Raw genomic sequence first — 16,854 nt, forward strand, 5'->3', positions numbered from 1 at the left:
TTATTTTTTCTTTTATTCTAAAAATGCAAACTTTAGCTTGTTTATGTTTACATTTTCAAATTAAAGGGGACTAAGTTCCCAATTTGGAAATGGTAAAATAATCCCTGCCATATAACATAATTTGTTGATGTAAAAAAATATTAATTTAAATATTAACATAAATTTTGACAGAAGAAATAAACAAAAAGTTATCTTGAATTCATTTGCAGTATTTAATCTAGGCTGCAATGGTACAATGAAAGGTCATGAATGTTCCATTCAAATATGATGTGTCCACATGCCACGATGTCCAAATAATAGATGTAAATTTTTGCATGTTGGCATGCCTGTCATGCTACTGGTTGTGAATTCAACCCTATACCCATAATGTACACTATATAGGTAAGTGTTTGATGTAGTCTTATAATGTGACAAGGAGTGTGGTTAGTTAGACTAGTTACACTGTTATAATGTGACAAGGAGGTGGTTAGTTAGACTGGTTACACTGTTAAAATGGGACAAGGAGGATGGTTAGTTAAACTGGTGACACTGTTCCATGTTACTTATTTCATATTTAACACAGTGATAAAAAGCATATGCAAGCATATGTCTTCACAAGAGGTATTTTGCCAACATAATGGAATTTTTTTTCTGAAAATTCGTCCAGATAAGAATAAATTAGAAGGGTATTGTTCATTTAACATTTTCTTAAGACACTTCCCTCTTTTAATGCAGTCCACCATTGGGACTGATATGAAATAAGCATTTTTTAATAAAGTCAGCTATATCAGGAAATTGTATCTGCTATGGTGAGAGCATTATTAAAGTCAAAATGTGCAAATTCTATCTGTTTCATGCACAATAAAGACAGTGTGATGAAGCAGAAGTGATTTTAAAATTATCAAATTATAAATGCAACAGTGAAACCCCTTAAAACTGAGCCCTGGGTGTACCAGAACCCTTTGATTTTGAATATTTTTATGTCCCAAAGTTTTCCTTTTTTTAATATCATCATTTTTTTTCTCCAATTTACCAAACCCTTCCACTTTACAAACTGAAACAAATTTTTTATTCTAAATTTCAATGTTACAACTAAGTCCCCACCCATGAAACCAAAACTTACTTAAAACTTGGAAATGTATTTTAGCTGCTAACTTCTTGTCACACACTGGACCAAGTTATTAACAGTTAGTAGATACTGTAGTAGATATATCTATGATAAAATTTTCCAAGGGCATGCAAGGTTAAAACAATACTTGACATTGATGCTGACACAGATTAGGGCTGACAATTGGCTAAAAATCTGAAGATTTTTGCACCGTAAAAAGAGTCAGCTTTTAAGGTTAGCTGTTAGTAACTATTTTCTTGTAGATGCCATTTAAGAAAGATTATGTTTTTCTGCTTATTATCTAATTGTAATTGATGCTATTCATTTGTGTAAAGGATCCAAAGTAAAAATTATGGACTATAATTCCTAATTTTAATAGACTTATTGTGAAGTTATAAAAATATCTAATTCCTTAAATTTTTCTTGAGACAATGACAGTATTTCTGTGTGGAACAGCTGTATTTATTCATGACAGTAGATTTGATTTTTGGAAGCAATGTACTATACATTGTTAACTATGTTTAAAAAAAATCCAGATTCCTTACTTTGTGCACACTTACATGGTCATACATACTTTCAAATATTCTTTTAAAATTACATTCTCTCTCTGTCTTGTCACATAAGTACTTATAAAAGATATACTTATTCAAATCAGTGAATTATCAGTAAACCAAAAGCTCTAAAAACTGAAAATTAATTTGATCTGAAGGGTTTTCAATTTTGTCAAATTTCACTGTAGATATACATGAAATGATTTTCATTGCATGTCATTATATCATTATATCATTATATGTCTGCTTTCTAAAATGATTTCTATTTAAAACAATTTATCTAAATTAACAGAACACATCAGCATTGAGAAAACGACTGCAGCGTACATAATGGCAAAAGAATTAGGCACCTTGAGGAAATTTAATTCAGATAAAAAACTTAGAGAAACTTGTTATTTTATCAACATTAAATATATCTTTAATACTAATAATAATAATAATGAATTTATTGAAAGGGGGTGACACTGTTAGATGAAGAACTAATCGATCTTGAGTCTCTCACAAAAATAAGTAGATTTATATAGAAATAAATATACACACACGTGTAAACACATTTGCATTTGTAATCTGTACTGGAATACTATTCCAGAGCAAAACACTTGAATATTGGAAACATCTTATGAATAATTTCTTATTTGTTTTGGGATTTTAGACTGTTTGGTAGGCATCATACTCAGGTGGGGAGTGTTACCAGGTAACCTATACTGGAATGTATTAACAGTAAATAGATGATAGCCTGTTACTGGATATCTTGAATCCCAGATTGAACTCTGATTTGTTTTCTTTGTTTTTAATTAAGGTGCACCATCCTATGACATAGGTGATAATGTTGTACTGTGTGATGTTTGCCATGTTGTCGTCCAGCAGGTGAAAGCACTCATCAACAAGGAGCAAACAAAGGTAATGATCAAAGTCTCCTGTATAGGTGGGCAACTGGACTTGTAAATGTAGATAAAGTGGATTATAATACTAGCATTAGTAGTATCCACTGATTGATTGAATATAATCTGTAGATGCATTTATTACTGGTTATACTTGCTTATAAGATGAATCCATCTGTAAACTGCACAGATCCAGATCTGCCATAGCATCATGCGCCAGCAGATCTGGATCTGTGCAATTTTTTTAGGAGTATTCAGTAGAACAAACAACATAGACCTTGATCTGCAGGTGCATTGCATTATGCGATGGCAGATCAAGATCCTTGTTGTTTGCAGTTTGACTTGGCTTATAAGCGAATATATATATATATATATATATATATATATATATATATATATATATATATATATATATATATATATATATATATATATAACTTGTGTCCAATTTCATAAAAAGGAAAATTTTGTCAAAACTGGAAAAAATGCTTATATTTTATTCATATTTCTTTTCTTCAACTTTGCTACTTTTGAACTTTTGCTAAATTCCTGTTCATTATAAGCAGACTGCACTATATTTTAGTTTTCTGTAGATGAAGTTAAGAAGCAGGCTTGATGGCAGACTTGTGAAGGTTTAGGACTTAGTGAAGGGACATTGACCAGTGTGTTTATTGTCCTAGATTTGGGATAGTCTTCAAATAAATAGCTATCTTGTATTATTTATCAGAGATAACACCAGTATCTGGTGGTTGGGATTGTGCTTGCCAGAATTTTCCATATCTTGAACCTTCCTCAGATGATATCAACAATAAGGACGTACTGTTACTGGTACATTATTAATACATGCAAAACATGCAACCAGCCATTAACAGTATTGAATCAGATTGGTCAGCTGCAAATAGCATCAAGCCAAATCTGTTGTCATATAATGTGCCAGCAAATCAGAGTCTAGTATGCTGTTCTCATTTGATTATGGATAGATGAGACTGTATTGACTGTGATTTATATGTGCATCATGACAGATTTGAGTACATGTATATGCTGTTCTGGTGAAATTAGAGATGGAACAAACTGTCTGTGCATCATGACAGATTTGAGTCTATGCTGTTCTGGTGAAATTAGAGATGGAACATACTGTCTGTGCATCATGACAGATTTGAGTCTATGCTGTTCTTGTGAGACTATCGATAGAACAAAAACTGCATAAACTGATCTGTCTGTGTATTATGACAGATTTTAGTCTATGCTGTTCTTGTGAGATTATCGATAGAACCAACTGCATAGACTGTGATCTGTATGACAGATATGAGTCTGCTGTTCTTATGAGATTATGGATTGAGATCTGTCTTTGTATTATGACAGATTGAGTGTATGCTGTTTGTGTGAAATCAGGGATAAACAAACAACATAGACTGTGATCTGTCTGTATTATGTATGATCTTAAATCTAGGCTGTTCTTGTGAAATTATGGATAGAACAAATTTCATAGACTGTGATATGTCTGTGCATTTGGCAGAAGAGGTGGTCTTTCATGACAGGTTCTACTGTCATATATATTACACGTGTGCACATGAAAAGACCTTTTTATGCATTAAATCATTTCATTCAAACTACCATATGAGATTATTATTTTAGTAACCATGCTCATACGTGAAACTGTGTCTGACAAAAATAATCTCACTGAATTACAAGAATGCAAACATTACTCATGTGCAGTATAATTGAATTTATTTTGTCTGTTTGGTTATAAAAATGGCTAACTTTAAAAAAAATGTTTAAAATGTTTTGTTTAATATGTTATCTGCTTTGCTTGTCATGGAAAACTATGGAATTGATGATCATATTGTATGACTGTCAACAATATTTAACTCCATAATTTGATGATTCTGCAGTTCTGAAAGAATTCACTAAGTACAGTCTGTACCAGGTTATTGGTGTCTGCCCTCTTTTAATGCAGATAATCTGCTATAATCATGTCCTTAGCCAAACTAGCGATGAAAAAACAAATGATGTGCACAATTAAATTATTTACAAATCTTATTGAAAAAATTGTTTACCATAACTTGGTTACAATCTACTCTGTAGAAAGAAAAATTATGGTACAATATAAAACAGGAAGAAAATGTTTGCTTTATCTTCTACCCATCATTATACAACTGATGATAAATGCTACTTTTCATGTGGCAAAACCCTTTATTACATACCCATTTAATCTTACATCGCTGATTGGAACCCATTATTCCATACCCATTTAATCTTACATTGCCGATCAGAAACCTTTTATTACATACCCATTTAATCTTACATTACTGATTGAAACCCTTTATTACATACCCATTTAATATTACATCGCTGATTGGAACCCTTTATTACATACCCATTTAATCTTACATCACTGATTGGAACCCTTTATTACATATCTATTTAACCTTACATCGCTGATTGGAAACCCTTTATTACATATCCATTTAATCTTACATCACTGATTGGAAACCTTTTATTACATATCCATTTAATCTTACATCGCTGATTGGAAACCCTTTATTACATATCCATTTAATCTTAATCACTGATTGGAAACCCTTTATTACATATCCATTTAATCTTACATCGCTGATTGGAAACCCTTTATTACATATCCATTTAATCTTAATCACTGATTGGAAACCCTTTATTACATATCTATTTAACCTTACATCGCTGATTGGAAACCTTTTATTACATATCCATTAAATCTGACATTGCTGATCAGAAAACCCTTATGACATACACATTTAATCTTTCATCATTGATTGGAAACCCTTTATTACATACGGTACCCATTTAATCTTAAATTGTTGATTGGAAACCCTTTATTACATACCCATTTAATCTTACATCACTAATTGGAAACCCTTTATTATGTACCCATTTAATCTTACATTGCTTATTGGAATCACTTTATTACATATCAATATAGTATTCAATACTGATGTTAAGTTTGTGATTCCATATCATACACCTAAAAATTCTGTATAACACACTCGATATGGAACTACTATTTTAACTTGATGTAATAAATATTAGTTCATTTATAAAATATCAGGTATGAATTATAGCTATGCATTTTAAATTATTCAAAAATGTCAGCACACATTTGTAATTTTATTAAATGCAGTTGTATTGGGTATAATGGCCACTTATGCTGCTGGGGATAATGGGGAGTACTGTAAGTATCGACAAGCAGGTTATGGGCCTTTCATGGTATCTACCGCTGAGAAATTAGAGTTAGCTGAGGTTGACAACAATATTTTGGATAGAATGTTTGACATTGAGTTCTCAGATGAAGCTAGTGTGCAAAGTGACAACAAACATTAGAGAGAGAGAGAGAGAGGTATCAAGTACTTCGCTGCTGAAATGTTGTCTTGAAAGTTTTTTAAAAAAATCTTAACAAAGTAAGAAAGTTCTGCAGCTGATACAGATTCTGATTCCTTGCTATCATGAATGATGTCCCCTGATGATGGTAAACACATTCAGTATGTGTAACAGTTACACTATAATTGCTTACTATGTACGATGCGAGTAGATGGATGGAATCAAAGTAAAAGAACAACAACAGCATAAATATGTCTTTTTATTATGCAACAATTGTTATAGGGAGTATAATTAAAACATTATCAATATAGCAGCTTGATCGGATGCTTGTATCACAGGGATGCTTGTATTACAGGGATGCTTGTATCACACATAGCTACTTTGATAGCAGAAGGACATCACATCATGCTCAGCTCTTGTGAGATCCACTGCGCATCTGACACTCCCTCACTATAAAAGGCAAAGCCTCATGCCTGATGCAAAACTCAAGTTTATGACCATGGAATTTCCCTATCCAACATCATTATTGTTATGCCCATAGCTTTAAAGCTTAGGTCATAGGCTGTGAACAAAGTGGTGCCTAGTCAATACAGATAGAAAGTAAAAAGGATGAAGTATGTATTAAAAATATTTCATCTTTAGAGTTGATAATGCTTGGTTTACATCAACAAATTCAACATAAACGTAGAAATGTGGTTAAAATACAGATAGATAAGATAACTGCTAAGTGACAAATTTAGACTTCATGATGGCATGACCATGATGAAATCTTGCAGACAAGTTTGACTGGTGATGCTTCAATCAAAATGCTGATTTGACAAAATGTGATATAAGACAGCAATCATGAGATGAAAGGTAGACATGGTTTCCATCATTGTTTCTGTCCTCAAAAACATGATCATACACAAATACTGCATCTCCAAACTGATCCTATCGGAATTTATACAATGTAAGTCATACAATTTTAATAAATTATAAAGTGGGGATTTGTAGAAAAAACTTTCAAAGTTTTCAATAAGATCATTCTTGTTTAAAGACTATTATATCATACCATGCTAAAAGAATAATCATGTTTCATTTAGTAAAATTTGTGAAAACTATATCACCATTGTGATGCAGTAAATATTTATACAAGAATTTGATGAGCAGATATAATTATTTACAGTCTTGTTTTGTATCTTGTCTGAGATATAGGTAATGTGTGATGAAAGTCAAGTACCTTAAGTCAATGTGTTTAAACTCAGATAGTGCTATCTGTTTGTGATAGGTATTGTGTGGTACATGCTAAGTGTATGAAAGGTAACGTTGCTTGTCATATAATTTACTTAGGAAATGCTGAAACCAATTTCAACTTGCCTATGTAGAAATATCATTACATCATTCCTTTACCGTAGCCCCCTTCATTACAGCATGCTCCCATTATAATATTGGTATGGTCATATCTGTCATTTCATCAGTAGATCAGGGTCTGTCCTGCTGGATCCAAAACTATCACTGCACCAGCAGATCAGGGTCTGTCTGTTTGATCCAGAGCCATTACTACACTTAGATCAGGGTCTGTCATGCTGGATCCAGATCCATCACTGCACCAGCAGATCAGGGTCTGTTTGTTTTATCTCAATCCATCACTACACTTAGATCAGGGTCTGTTTTATTGGATCAAGATCTATCAATACACAAGTAGATCAGGGTCTGTTTTATTGGATCCAGATCTATCAATACACAAATAGATCAGGGTGTGTTTTATTGGATCCAGATCTATCACCAGACCAGCAGGTCAGGGTCTGTTTTATTGGATCCAGATCTGTCACTGCATCAGCAGATCTGGGTCTGTTTTGTAGATTTTGTTTACATTGGTTTTAATAGCACTTTGAACACATTATTAGCTATAACATGATGCATAAATGGACGCTGAGCGATTTCCCCAAGTATATACTGAGGCAGTTATATCAGAGAAGCCTGGGCATGTATTGAATCCACAACCCTGGGATTATCAGTCAAATGCTCTACCAAATGAGCTACTGCTGCTCTCCCTGTAATGTTTTACCCAAATCCATCACTACACCAGTAGATCAGGGCCAATCTTCTTGAACCCAGATTTGTCACTTACCAGTAGACAAGATCAGTTTTGTTGTATCCAGATCCATCACTACACCAGCAGATCAGGGTCAGTATTGTTGGAGCCAAATCTTTCACTATACCAGCAGATGAGGGTCAGTCTCATTGTACTAGATTTGTCACTATACCCATATATAAGGGTCAGTTTTGTTTGACCGATGTCCATCATCACACCATTTGATCAAGGTCGGTCTTGTTGGACTCAGATCTGTCACTGTATCAGTAGATCAGGATCTGTCTTATTGGAATCCAGATCTGTCACAACACCAGTTAATCAAGTTCTGCCTTGTTTAAGACCCAGATCTGTCACTAGACCACTAGGTCTGTTTTGTTTAAGACCCCAATCTGTCACTACATCAGTTAATCAATGTCAGCCATGTTAGACCCAGAACGGTCACTACACTAGTTAATCAACATCTTCCTTTTTAGACCCAGATCTATCACTATGCCAATAGATCATGGCCTGTCTTGTTTGCTTGGAATCAAAAGTAGAATGAACAGCACAGAACCCACTGATCCAGTACATTATCAAATAGCGGATCTTAGTCAGCAGTTTCTGCCCTTTTTGTCATACTGCAGCAAACATGGTATTGTATAAAACATCAAACTTGTCCTCCTCTTCTTTACCTGAGGATTTTTTGTTGAATAATATTGAACCTCAGACTTTAAACCAGTGATAGGTGTGGCAAAAGGAAATCTGGATATTGAGTTGATCTGATTTCAGAGGATATGTTTGATTGTTTATGAAAGAAACCGTTGTGTTTCTGCAAGAGTTCTATCTTGTGTTTCTAACTGCAGTATTTACTAAAGACACGTTTAAAAAATATCAATATAAAATTTTTTCATAAAAATGTAAAGCATCTGTGCAAATGTGAGTGGTACATGATTATTTCCAAGGTTTTGCAGGAGATATTGCAATACCCTCTGACATCATTGAATGGTGGGGAAATTCAGAAAGTTTATATATGTGTTTCCAAAGAGGTAACCGTCTGGAATATAGTGGTTGTTGTTCTTCCTTGACCCACCCATCCCATTTCCAACTGGGGTCACTGGCATTTGGTTAAAGGCCTGACATATAGAAATTTCAATTTCAATGTCATTTGCCAATACTTTTCTAGCTAGACTTTATCTATTGCAGTCATCTTATCATTGCTGTATGGTGCAATATATACATGACAGATCTGCATTTGATCCATGGGTCTCTGCATGGAGGAAGGGATAATTCCAGCAAAACAATTTTGAGGCCCCATCCCCAAAATTGAGAAATTTCTTATAACAAAACAAGTATTTTTGGGAATTGTAACAATAGGTTTATAGTTTGTAACAACCTAACCCTCGTTACTCATATTTTTGATGCATTTTGTTTTCAGATGCCCCTTTATGATATTAAAAAATTTATATTATAAACCAGACATAATTTTGTTCTTGTTTTGTTGAGAAGTTGCCTTTTCAGATAGTAGTGGTCATAGAATTTTTTGTTGTTCTTGATGAAAAAAATACCTTCTTCATAGCAAGGCCTTAATATAAAACAACTGTACATGTACATGTTTCTTCATCGAACATAATATGAATTTACTGTTGGGCTACATTTAATTCTGTTTGTTAGGTACAGGTGTTATTGAAATAAAGGTGCCCTATGATCATATGGTACCATCAGTTTGTTTCACATCTATTTAAAGTTCTGTATTGTAAAGGATAGGGATCTTTGCATCATGTTGATGAAGCAGACACAATTCATTGTCATAGAAGACCTGATTTTGCTCCTTGGAAGTAAAGTAGTTGAAAAAGTTATTTAGCATTTCACAATAGACCAAGCATACTTTGGTTGATGAGTCTCAGACCATGTGTGGAACTTAAGGAATTAAAAGCACAAATTGTATGTATTGACCAGTACTGCGAATTATCTAAACAGTTGGTCAAAAATTTGTCTAATCTATCAGGGACAAGAAATCCACTTTTTGTAAATAGGTATCTCTCTGCTCTCTTGTCAGCTTTTGAGAATGCCCTATGTTGTAGGATCCATATTCTTCCAGGGTACATGTTAGAGGTGATTCGGGTGACCTTAAAATCAGTAATTTCACCCAGACAGTCCCAAAAGGTGAAGTTCACTTTGCCTTGCATTGATTTCATATTACCCAACACTAGTTTGTCTCAATGCAATGCATTAATAATCAAAGCAAAACACAGACTTTCATGTCAATATTCCCTTCAGACAGGATGGTTGAAAGAGAGATAAAGTAGTTTTATGTTGTGTAGTAATATTTGGTGCTAATTTGATGATCATAAATACCAGAACTTACATTGCTATGTACAAAATTCTATCTGAAAATTAACACATATACTTGAGAAAGAAGTGAAAATTCAAATTTTCATGCATCCCATCTGAAGGAAATTATGACTCAGTGGATGTCCCCAGGTCCATTAATAATGAAATCACTAATAAAATTAATCAATTTCTCCAATATTTCATATATATATATATATATATATATATATATATATATATATATATATATATATATATATATATATATATATATATATATATATATATATATATATATGTGTGTGTGTGTGTGTGTTGTATGTATGTAAGAGAGGACATCTTTGTTGCATATTTTCTGCTGTAACCTATTTTCAAGATTAATGCATGTTATAGAAAAAGTTTGTGAAGTAAATTTTGTTAATAAACTTGTAATAATTATGTCATAATCATTTTTGTAATCTGACATGAAAATATGCAAGAAATTAATTTAAAGTTACTATTTATTACTTTCTACACAGACTTCTCCATATTTTCATGAAGTTAGCCTCATTTTGGCTAGAGAGGGTTCTGTCCTCTACCTTGACTTACTATAATTAAATATACGTAAGGATAAAGGTAAAATTATGGTCCCTGTTATAGTAACACATTATGGTGATGAATGGAATGAGGAAAAAGTTCTGGCAAGCAAGATTTACTAACTTATTTATAAATTAAAAAAATCCTGGAGTCTCCAGGCAGTCCTAAATAATGTAGCAGAATCATCCCAGTGTTTAGGGAGGGTTGTCGTAAAGAACTGGGATGGGGCATTAAACTATTGAATATACCCACATATAAGATGAATCCATCTGCAAACTGCACAGACTCAGATCTGCTGTTGTATAATGTGCCAGCAGATCTGGGTCTGTGCAGTTTGTTTGGAGTAATCAGTAGAACAAACAACATAGACCCTGATCTGTAATTGCATTATGCTATAGCATATCAAGAGCTTTGTTGTTTGCAGTTTGACTCAACTTATATGTAAACATATATGGTAGGCAATAAAAAACATGGTAATTTGTGATGCTGATCTTTAACAGTTGCTTGAATTACTTTCTTCTGTCATTTAATCTTGTAGTGACAAAGTTTTTCACTTGCATGTTTTTAAAATATGGCAGTCTTTCAAAAATGGTCTACATTGCACATTGCATCATGAACAACTGACCTTAAAGATGATTATGATTTGGTTCTTGTTGCAGGAAAATGCTATTTCATACCTTGAAAATGTATGTATCCAGCTTCCTGGTGTGGAGAAGGAACTATGTAGAGACTTTATACACAGCAAGTCCCCAAAAGTCTTTGCTGAGTTGATTAGTCAATTGGTAAGTAATAATATAACCATAACAAATTGATGAAAGCAATGTTTGTGAATAAAAGTATAACTGTAGAAGTACACATTGGACCATAATTTAGAAAGAATTAGGTTTTTTTAGGGTGTTGCCAGTAGCCAGGTACAATATCCATTTAGATTAGAGTTGCAGATCCTAAGGTTGGATCATAGTGCCAAAGAAAATCTTGGTATTTATGCAAGCAGACTGGTTAGTTGATTTGGTAATGAAAAGACCATATACACCTATTGTCAATCAACTTTCATTTTCTCTTTATGGGAAGATACACACCCAAAACTTGTTATTCTGTTTTCCATATGTCCGTCTATCTTGTTTATATCATGCGGTGATGAAAATGAGTTATTTCAGGTCATTCAGAATTGATACCCAACTAAACAAACACACACACACACACACACACCTTTGAAAAGACTGAAGAGGGTCAGACATTTTATTGAACATGTCATAAGTTTAATGTCCTAATTACATTCATATATCATGGATTAATTAATTAACTTGATCATATTTACTGCACAATGGTGTGCATTTTCTTGCACTAATTTTAATTGAATATCTCTCCCCCCAAAAAGATCATTACATTCAAGAGTACCATATATATATATATATATAGTATAAAACTGAAAAATGCAGTTGTTATGGTTTGTATGAATAGTCTCACAGAAAGAGGCAGTATGACTCAGTAGAAGTTGGTGATTTTTACTAAACATGTTTTTCGTTCTGGATTGGATGTCTACAGTCAGAATAACTTGTGCTAGAGAGTATGCACTAGTTGTTACACAAAACCAGGTACCTCACAGTCAGTAATTATTCCTGACTCTGAGCAGTATTTTTTTTAAAAAGCACAGTAAAATGTTAACACTTAAAGCAAGGAACATTCCATATCTGCAGCTCACAAAAGTCTGTTTAGAAATTAGAATAAGTAATGATCATTTCGTAACTGGTTCTGTGTGGCCATTTGTACGGACCTCCATATCTTCAGACAAGTGAGCTCATGGGTTGGCATTTCTACTTTATCTCAATGTGTAACAGGATTCCATGGAAGTGTGCTTCATGCTGCCCAATGTTTGCCCTAGAAGGAAACAAGAAGAACCTCTTTTAGTGGAGGAGGAACCAGTCATATTGAAAAGTGAACCAGTCCATGAAAATGTGAAGGTCAGTTTTAGTCTCAGCAGCAAATCAAAGATGATGTATATGTATTACTTTTACACTACTGTTTCTGTTGCTATTGTTGTCATAGGCTCTGAAATTAATTTTGTTTTTTGTTGCATTTTGTTCCATTCCTCTGAAACTCAATGGATAAATTCATCTTGGAAAGTATTTTTCACCATTAGCAAAAGTAGGCCACATTGACCTACTTGTCATTTTTAGTAAATGCATAAAATTTATCCAGTGAATTTCCTTTTTCTTGCAATTCCAAATATCAGTGGATATATAAGAAAAATATTGATTGGACACATCAGGCTGAACATCATATTAAGAGATAAGAATTCATGTAGGGCCATTCAGGTGTTCAGTCTTAGGTATTGGGTATGGTGAAGATCTGAAAATGTTTTGTCAAAGACTACAAAACCAATAAAATTTCAGTTGGGCTATTCAACGTGAAAATCCTTAGATCAGTCTTGATTACTGCCCTTATTTACTGTAAGTACTTTCTGACTTGTCACTTTCTTCTGGATCAGATCTCACTAAAATCAACTTTTCAAGTATGATGACGTCCAATTCATAAGGTTTTCACTAAACATTCACAGCATTAAAAAAACATTAATAAGGAGGAAATAAAACGTAAAAATTGTATTAATGTTAAAATACCATGTTATGTGGATGCTCTTTCATTGCAAACTGTTGTGGATTTTGTGTTCAATAAAATAGCCAACACAAAGGATTAACATGTGTTAACATAGAAGATACATATCCATAGATTTCAGTAACAACATAGTTTAAAGTTTTTATTGCAAACCTTTAAAAAATAATGCCCACCAGAAATGTAGGAATCTTCAGCAGTATCCATGATATATTTCTTGGTTATCATAGATTCATAACAATTTTCTGTTGAGAGTTTCCTCCATTTGCTTCATTTTCAAAAACCTAATAATATAACAAATACAATATTTTTACTGTATTTTGCACATTACTTTCAGGATAGCTTAGAATGTGAAATTTGTAAGTATATTGTGACTACTCTTGACAAATTGGTGGGTGACAACAAGACAGAAGCAGCAATCAATGCAACCCTCACGAAGATCTGCCAGAGTTTGCCTGGAGCATTGGGAGAGCTTGTAAGTTTCTTTCTCATACTCTGTACTTTGTATTTACTAAGAAAAATCTTGTTTGTCATATTATCCAAGACAGCATTCTGTTGAAATAGGCTTATTGTAAGCAGTAACTGGTCAATGGTATTAAATGATTTCTGATTGGATGGACATATTGATGTATGCAGGCTGACATCATTGTTGTATTAACTAAGTGAATTAAAGCAATTTAAGAGCTGTTAAAATTCAAAACTCAGATAAATACTGGTGAAAATTTTGTGTAATGGGTAATTTTAGGTTTCCTATTACATCTCTCCCTCGATAACTCGCACACAACGGGGTCCACAAACATTGACCACACTATAAGTGATGGCGAAGTTACTGAGGGACCTCCAAAAATTGAAAAATCCATTTAAGCATTGTGAAAAATGTGAGGGGGGAGTTAGGAGACTGGGCTGCTTATTGAATGAATTCTCGTTTTACAATCACGTTGATAATAATTGTTAATAATATGCTTTTCCTAATGAAGTTGTTCATTATTCAGTATAAATAACATTTATTTTCAAAATGTCCAACTGGTTTGAACAACCATCACATGTACGTGAAAGCATCTGTGTATTACATCACTGCTTTTTGTTTTGTTTATAAGTCTGGTTCCTGGTGTGGTATTTAATTGTATCCTGCCAAATCGGGAGTCTATTAGCAGGGAACTAGACTGACTGTTGATACACCACCAAACAAGATTCCTTTCTTTAAAAAACAAGCAACATTTATTTCATGAGACAATCATCTACGTCAAAACTCAATTTTTGATTTGTTCAGTTAGTACATTATTGATGTCATGATTTCATTGGAAGTAATAGTGAAACTTCTTATCATCCTTGAGGAGATCTCTTAGTGCCAGTTCAGAAATCTCTGAAACTCGCTTGCCCACAATGGTCCATATCTGTGAAACCAAGCTCTTTATTTTATGAAGTATTCTTTTAGCTTGGCTGCTTTGCTGTCTTTGATCTCAGTTATGAATGAGTCAGTTAATTTAATGTAGTTTATGTTACATACACAATAATATTTTTAACAGTGTTTGATTGATCCATGAAGTGAGTTCACCTGACATATGACTGGGGCCACTCTATTTTAAGTTTGTATGATTTGCATGCCTTTTAACTTTTCTTTTAATCCACCTCCTTTATTGGATTCAAAAACATAATTACATGTAACATAATACAAATAGGCCAGCTTTTAATTTAGTGCAACACTACAATAAATACTTCCACAAGTCAGTTATTAAAACGCAGTTGGCACTTAATTAGGTTCTCAGATAAATGCTTTCAGACATAGCTGTTATGGTAGATTTACACATTTTATGTTTAAATACACATTGCATTTATGATGATTACACTTAAGAGGAACTAAAAGATAGAAGTAAAACACAAATTTCACTTAACAAAAATTATTTAATTAGTATATAAGTATTAATGTGCTGCCTATACTAGGCATAAGTGACAATTTCATTGATCAAAATTTCCTGAATATTTTTAATTATGGTGTACAAAGGATTTCGTCTTGAAAGAAAATGTAACTACTTATATAACTTCTTATTAAAAGTTAATAGTTTCTAAATGTTGATTAAAATTTTGAGTTCCTATCTACCGTTTTCGACTGTAAAATGAGTGATATATCAGCGTTTCAGTTACCAATTTTGATTGCGATTTTCGTCAAGTTTTTAGAAATAAGGATAATTTTTTTTGTATTTACTGGTTTAAAAAATGGGATCCACATTATAAGCGGGTTAGCAAGTTATCAGGGCGCAAGTTATCATGGGAATGGTGTATTAGGCAATATTGCCTTAAATGCATTAATCTTGTTATGGTTCCCATGAACAATGTTGTAGTAATACTCTGTACCTCTCTTTCTCATGAACACTGTTGTAGTGTGTAACACTGTACCTATCTTCCCAATGAACAGTGTTGTGAGTAACACTGTGTACCTCTCTTTCATATGAACAGTCTTGTGTGTAACACTGTGTACCTCTCATTCCCATGAACAGTGTTATAGTAATATTCTGTACCTCTCTTTCCCATGAACACTATTGTAGTGTGTAACACTCTGTACCTCTCTTCCCAATGAACAGTGTTGTGAGTAACACTGTGTACCTCTCTTTCATATGAACACTGTTGTGTGTAACACTGTATACCTCTCATTTCCATGAACAGTGTTGTAGTGTGTAACACTCTGTAACTCTCTCTCCCATGTGTAAGACATTGTACCTTTCTTTCCCAAGAACAGCATTGTAATAACACTCTGTAACTCTCTTTCCTATGAACAGTATTGTAGTGTGTAATGCTCTGTACCTCTCTTTCCCGTGAATAGCATTTAAGTGTGTAACACTCTGTCCCTCTCTGAAGTGTGTAACACACTGTACCTCTCTTTCCCACGAATATCTTCAAAGTGTGTAACACTTTGTACCTCTCTTTCCCATGAACAGCATTGAATTGTGTAACACTCTGTACCTCTCTTTCCCATGAACAGCATTGAAGTGTTTAACACTCTGTACCTCTCTTTCCCATGAACAGCATTGTACCTCTCTTTCCCATAAACAGCATTGAAGTGTTTAACACTTGGTACCTCTCTTTCCCATGAACAGCATTGAAGTATGTAACACTCTGTACCTCTCTTTCCCATGAACAGCATTGAAGTACGTAACACTCTGTACCTCTCTTTCCCATGAACAGCATTGAAGTGTTTAACACTCTGTACCTCTCTTTCCCATGAACAGCATTAAAGTGTTTAACACTCTGTACCTCTCTTTCCCATGAACAGCATTGTACCTCTCTTTCCCATGAACAGCATTGAAGTGTTTAACACTCGGTACCTCTCTTTCCCATGAACAGCATTGAAGTATGTAACACTCTGTACCTCTCTTTACCATAAACAGCATTGAAGTATGTAACACTCTGTACCTC

The 16,854-nt window shown here is 33.5% G+C and overlaps 1 protein-coding gene across 5 annotated transcripts in view; it reads left to right on the forward strand.

The window, feature by feature from the left end:
• LOC149805901 (uncharacterized) overlaps window positions 1-16,854 on the forward strand; it is a 132,155-nt gene that overhangs the window by 1,226 nt on the left and 114,075 nt on the right. For all 5 annotated transcript variants that reach the window (XM_089950659.1, XM_089950658.1, XM_089950660.1 and 2 more), the window contains exons 2-5: window positions 2,438-2,538; window positions 11,493-11,615; window positions 12,672-12,794; window positions 13,781-13,918. In XM_089950659.1, coding sequence (XP_089806785.1) covers window positions 2,438-2,538; window positions 11,493-11,615; window positions 12,672-12,794; window positions 13,781-13,918 — 485 coding nt within the window. The remainder of the gene's footprint in view (window positions 1-2,437; window positions 2,539-11,492; window positions 11,616-12,671; window positions 12,795-13,780; window positions 13,919-16,854) is intronic.

This window comes from Sinohyriopsis cumingii, chromosome 2 (genome assembly GCF_028554795.1).
Source record: "Sinohyriopsis cumingii isolate HCF-2022 chromosome 2, ASM2855479v2, whole genome shotgun sequence".
Classification (NCBI taxonomy): Eukaryota; Metazoa; Mollusca; class Bivalvia; order Unionida; family Unionidae; genus Sinohyriopsis; species Sinohyriopsis cumingii.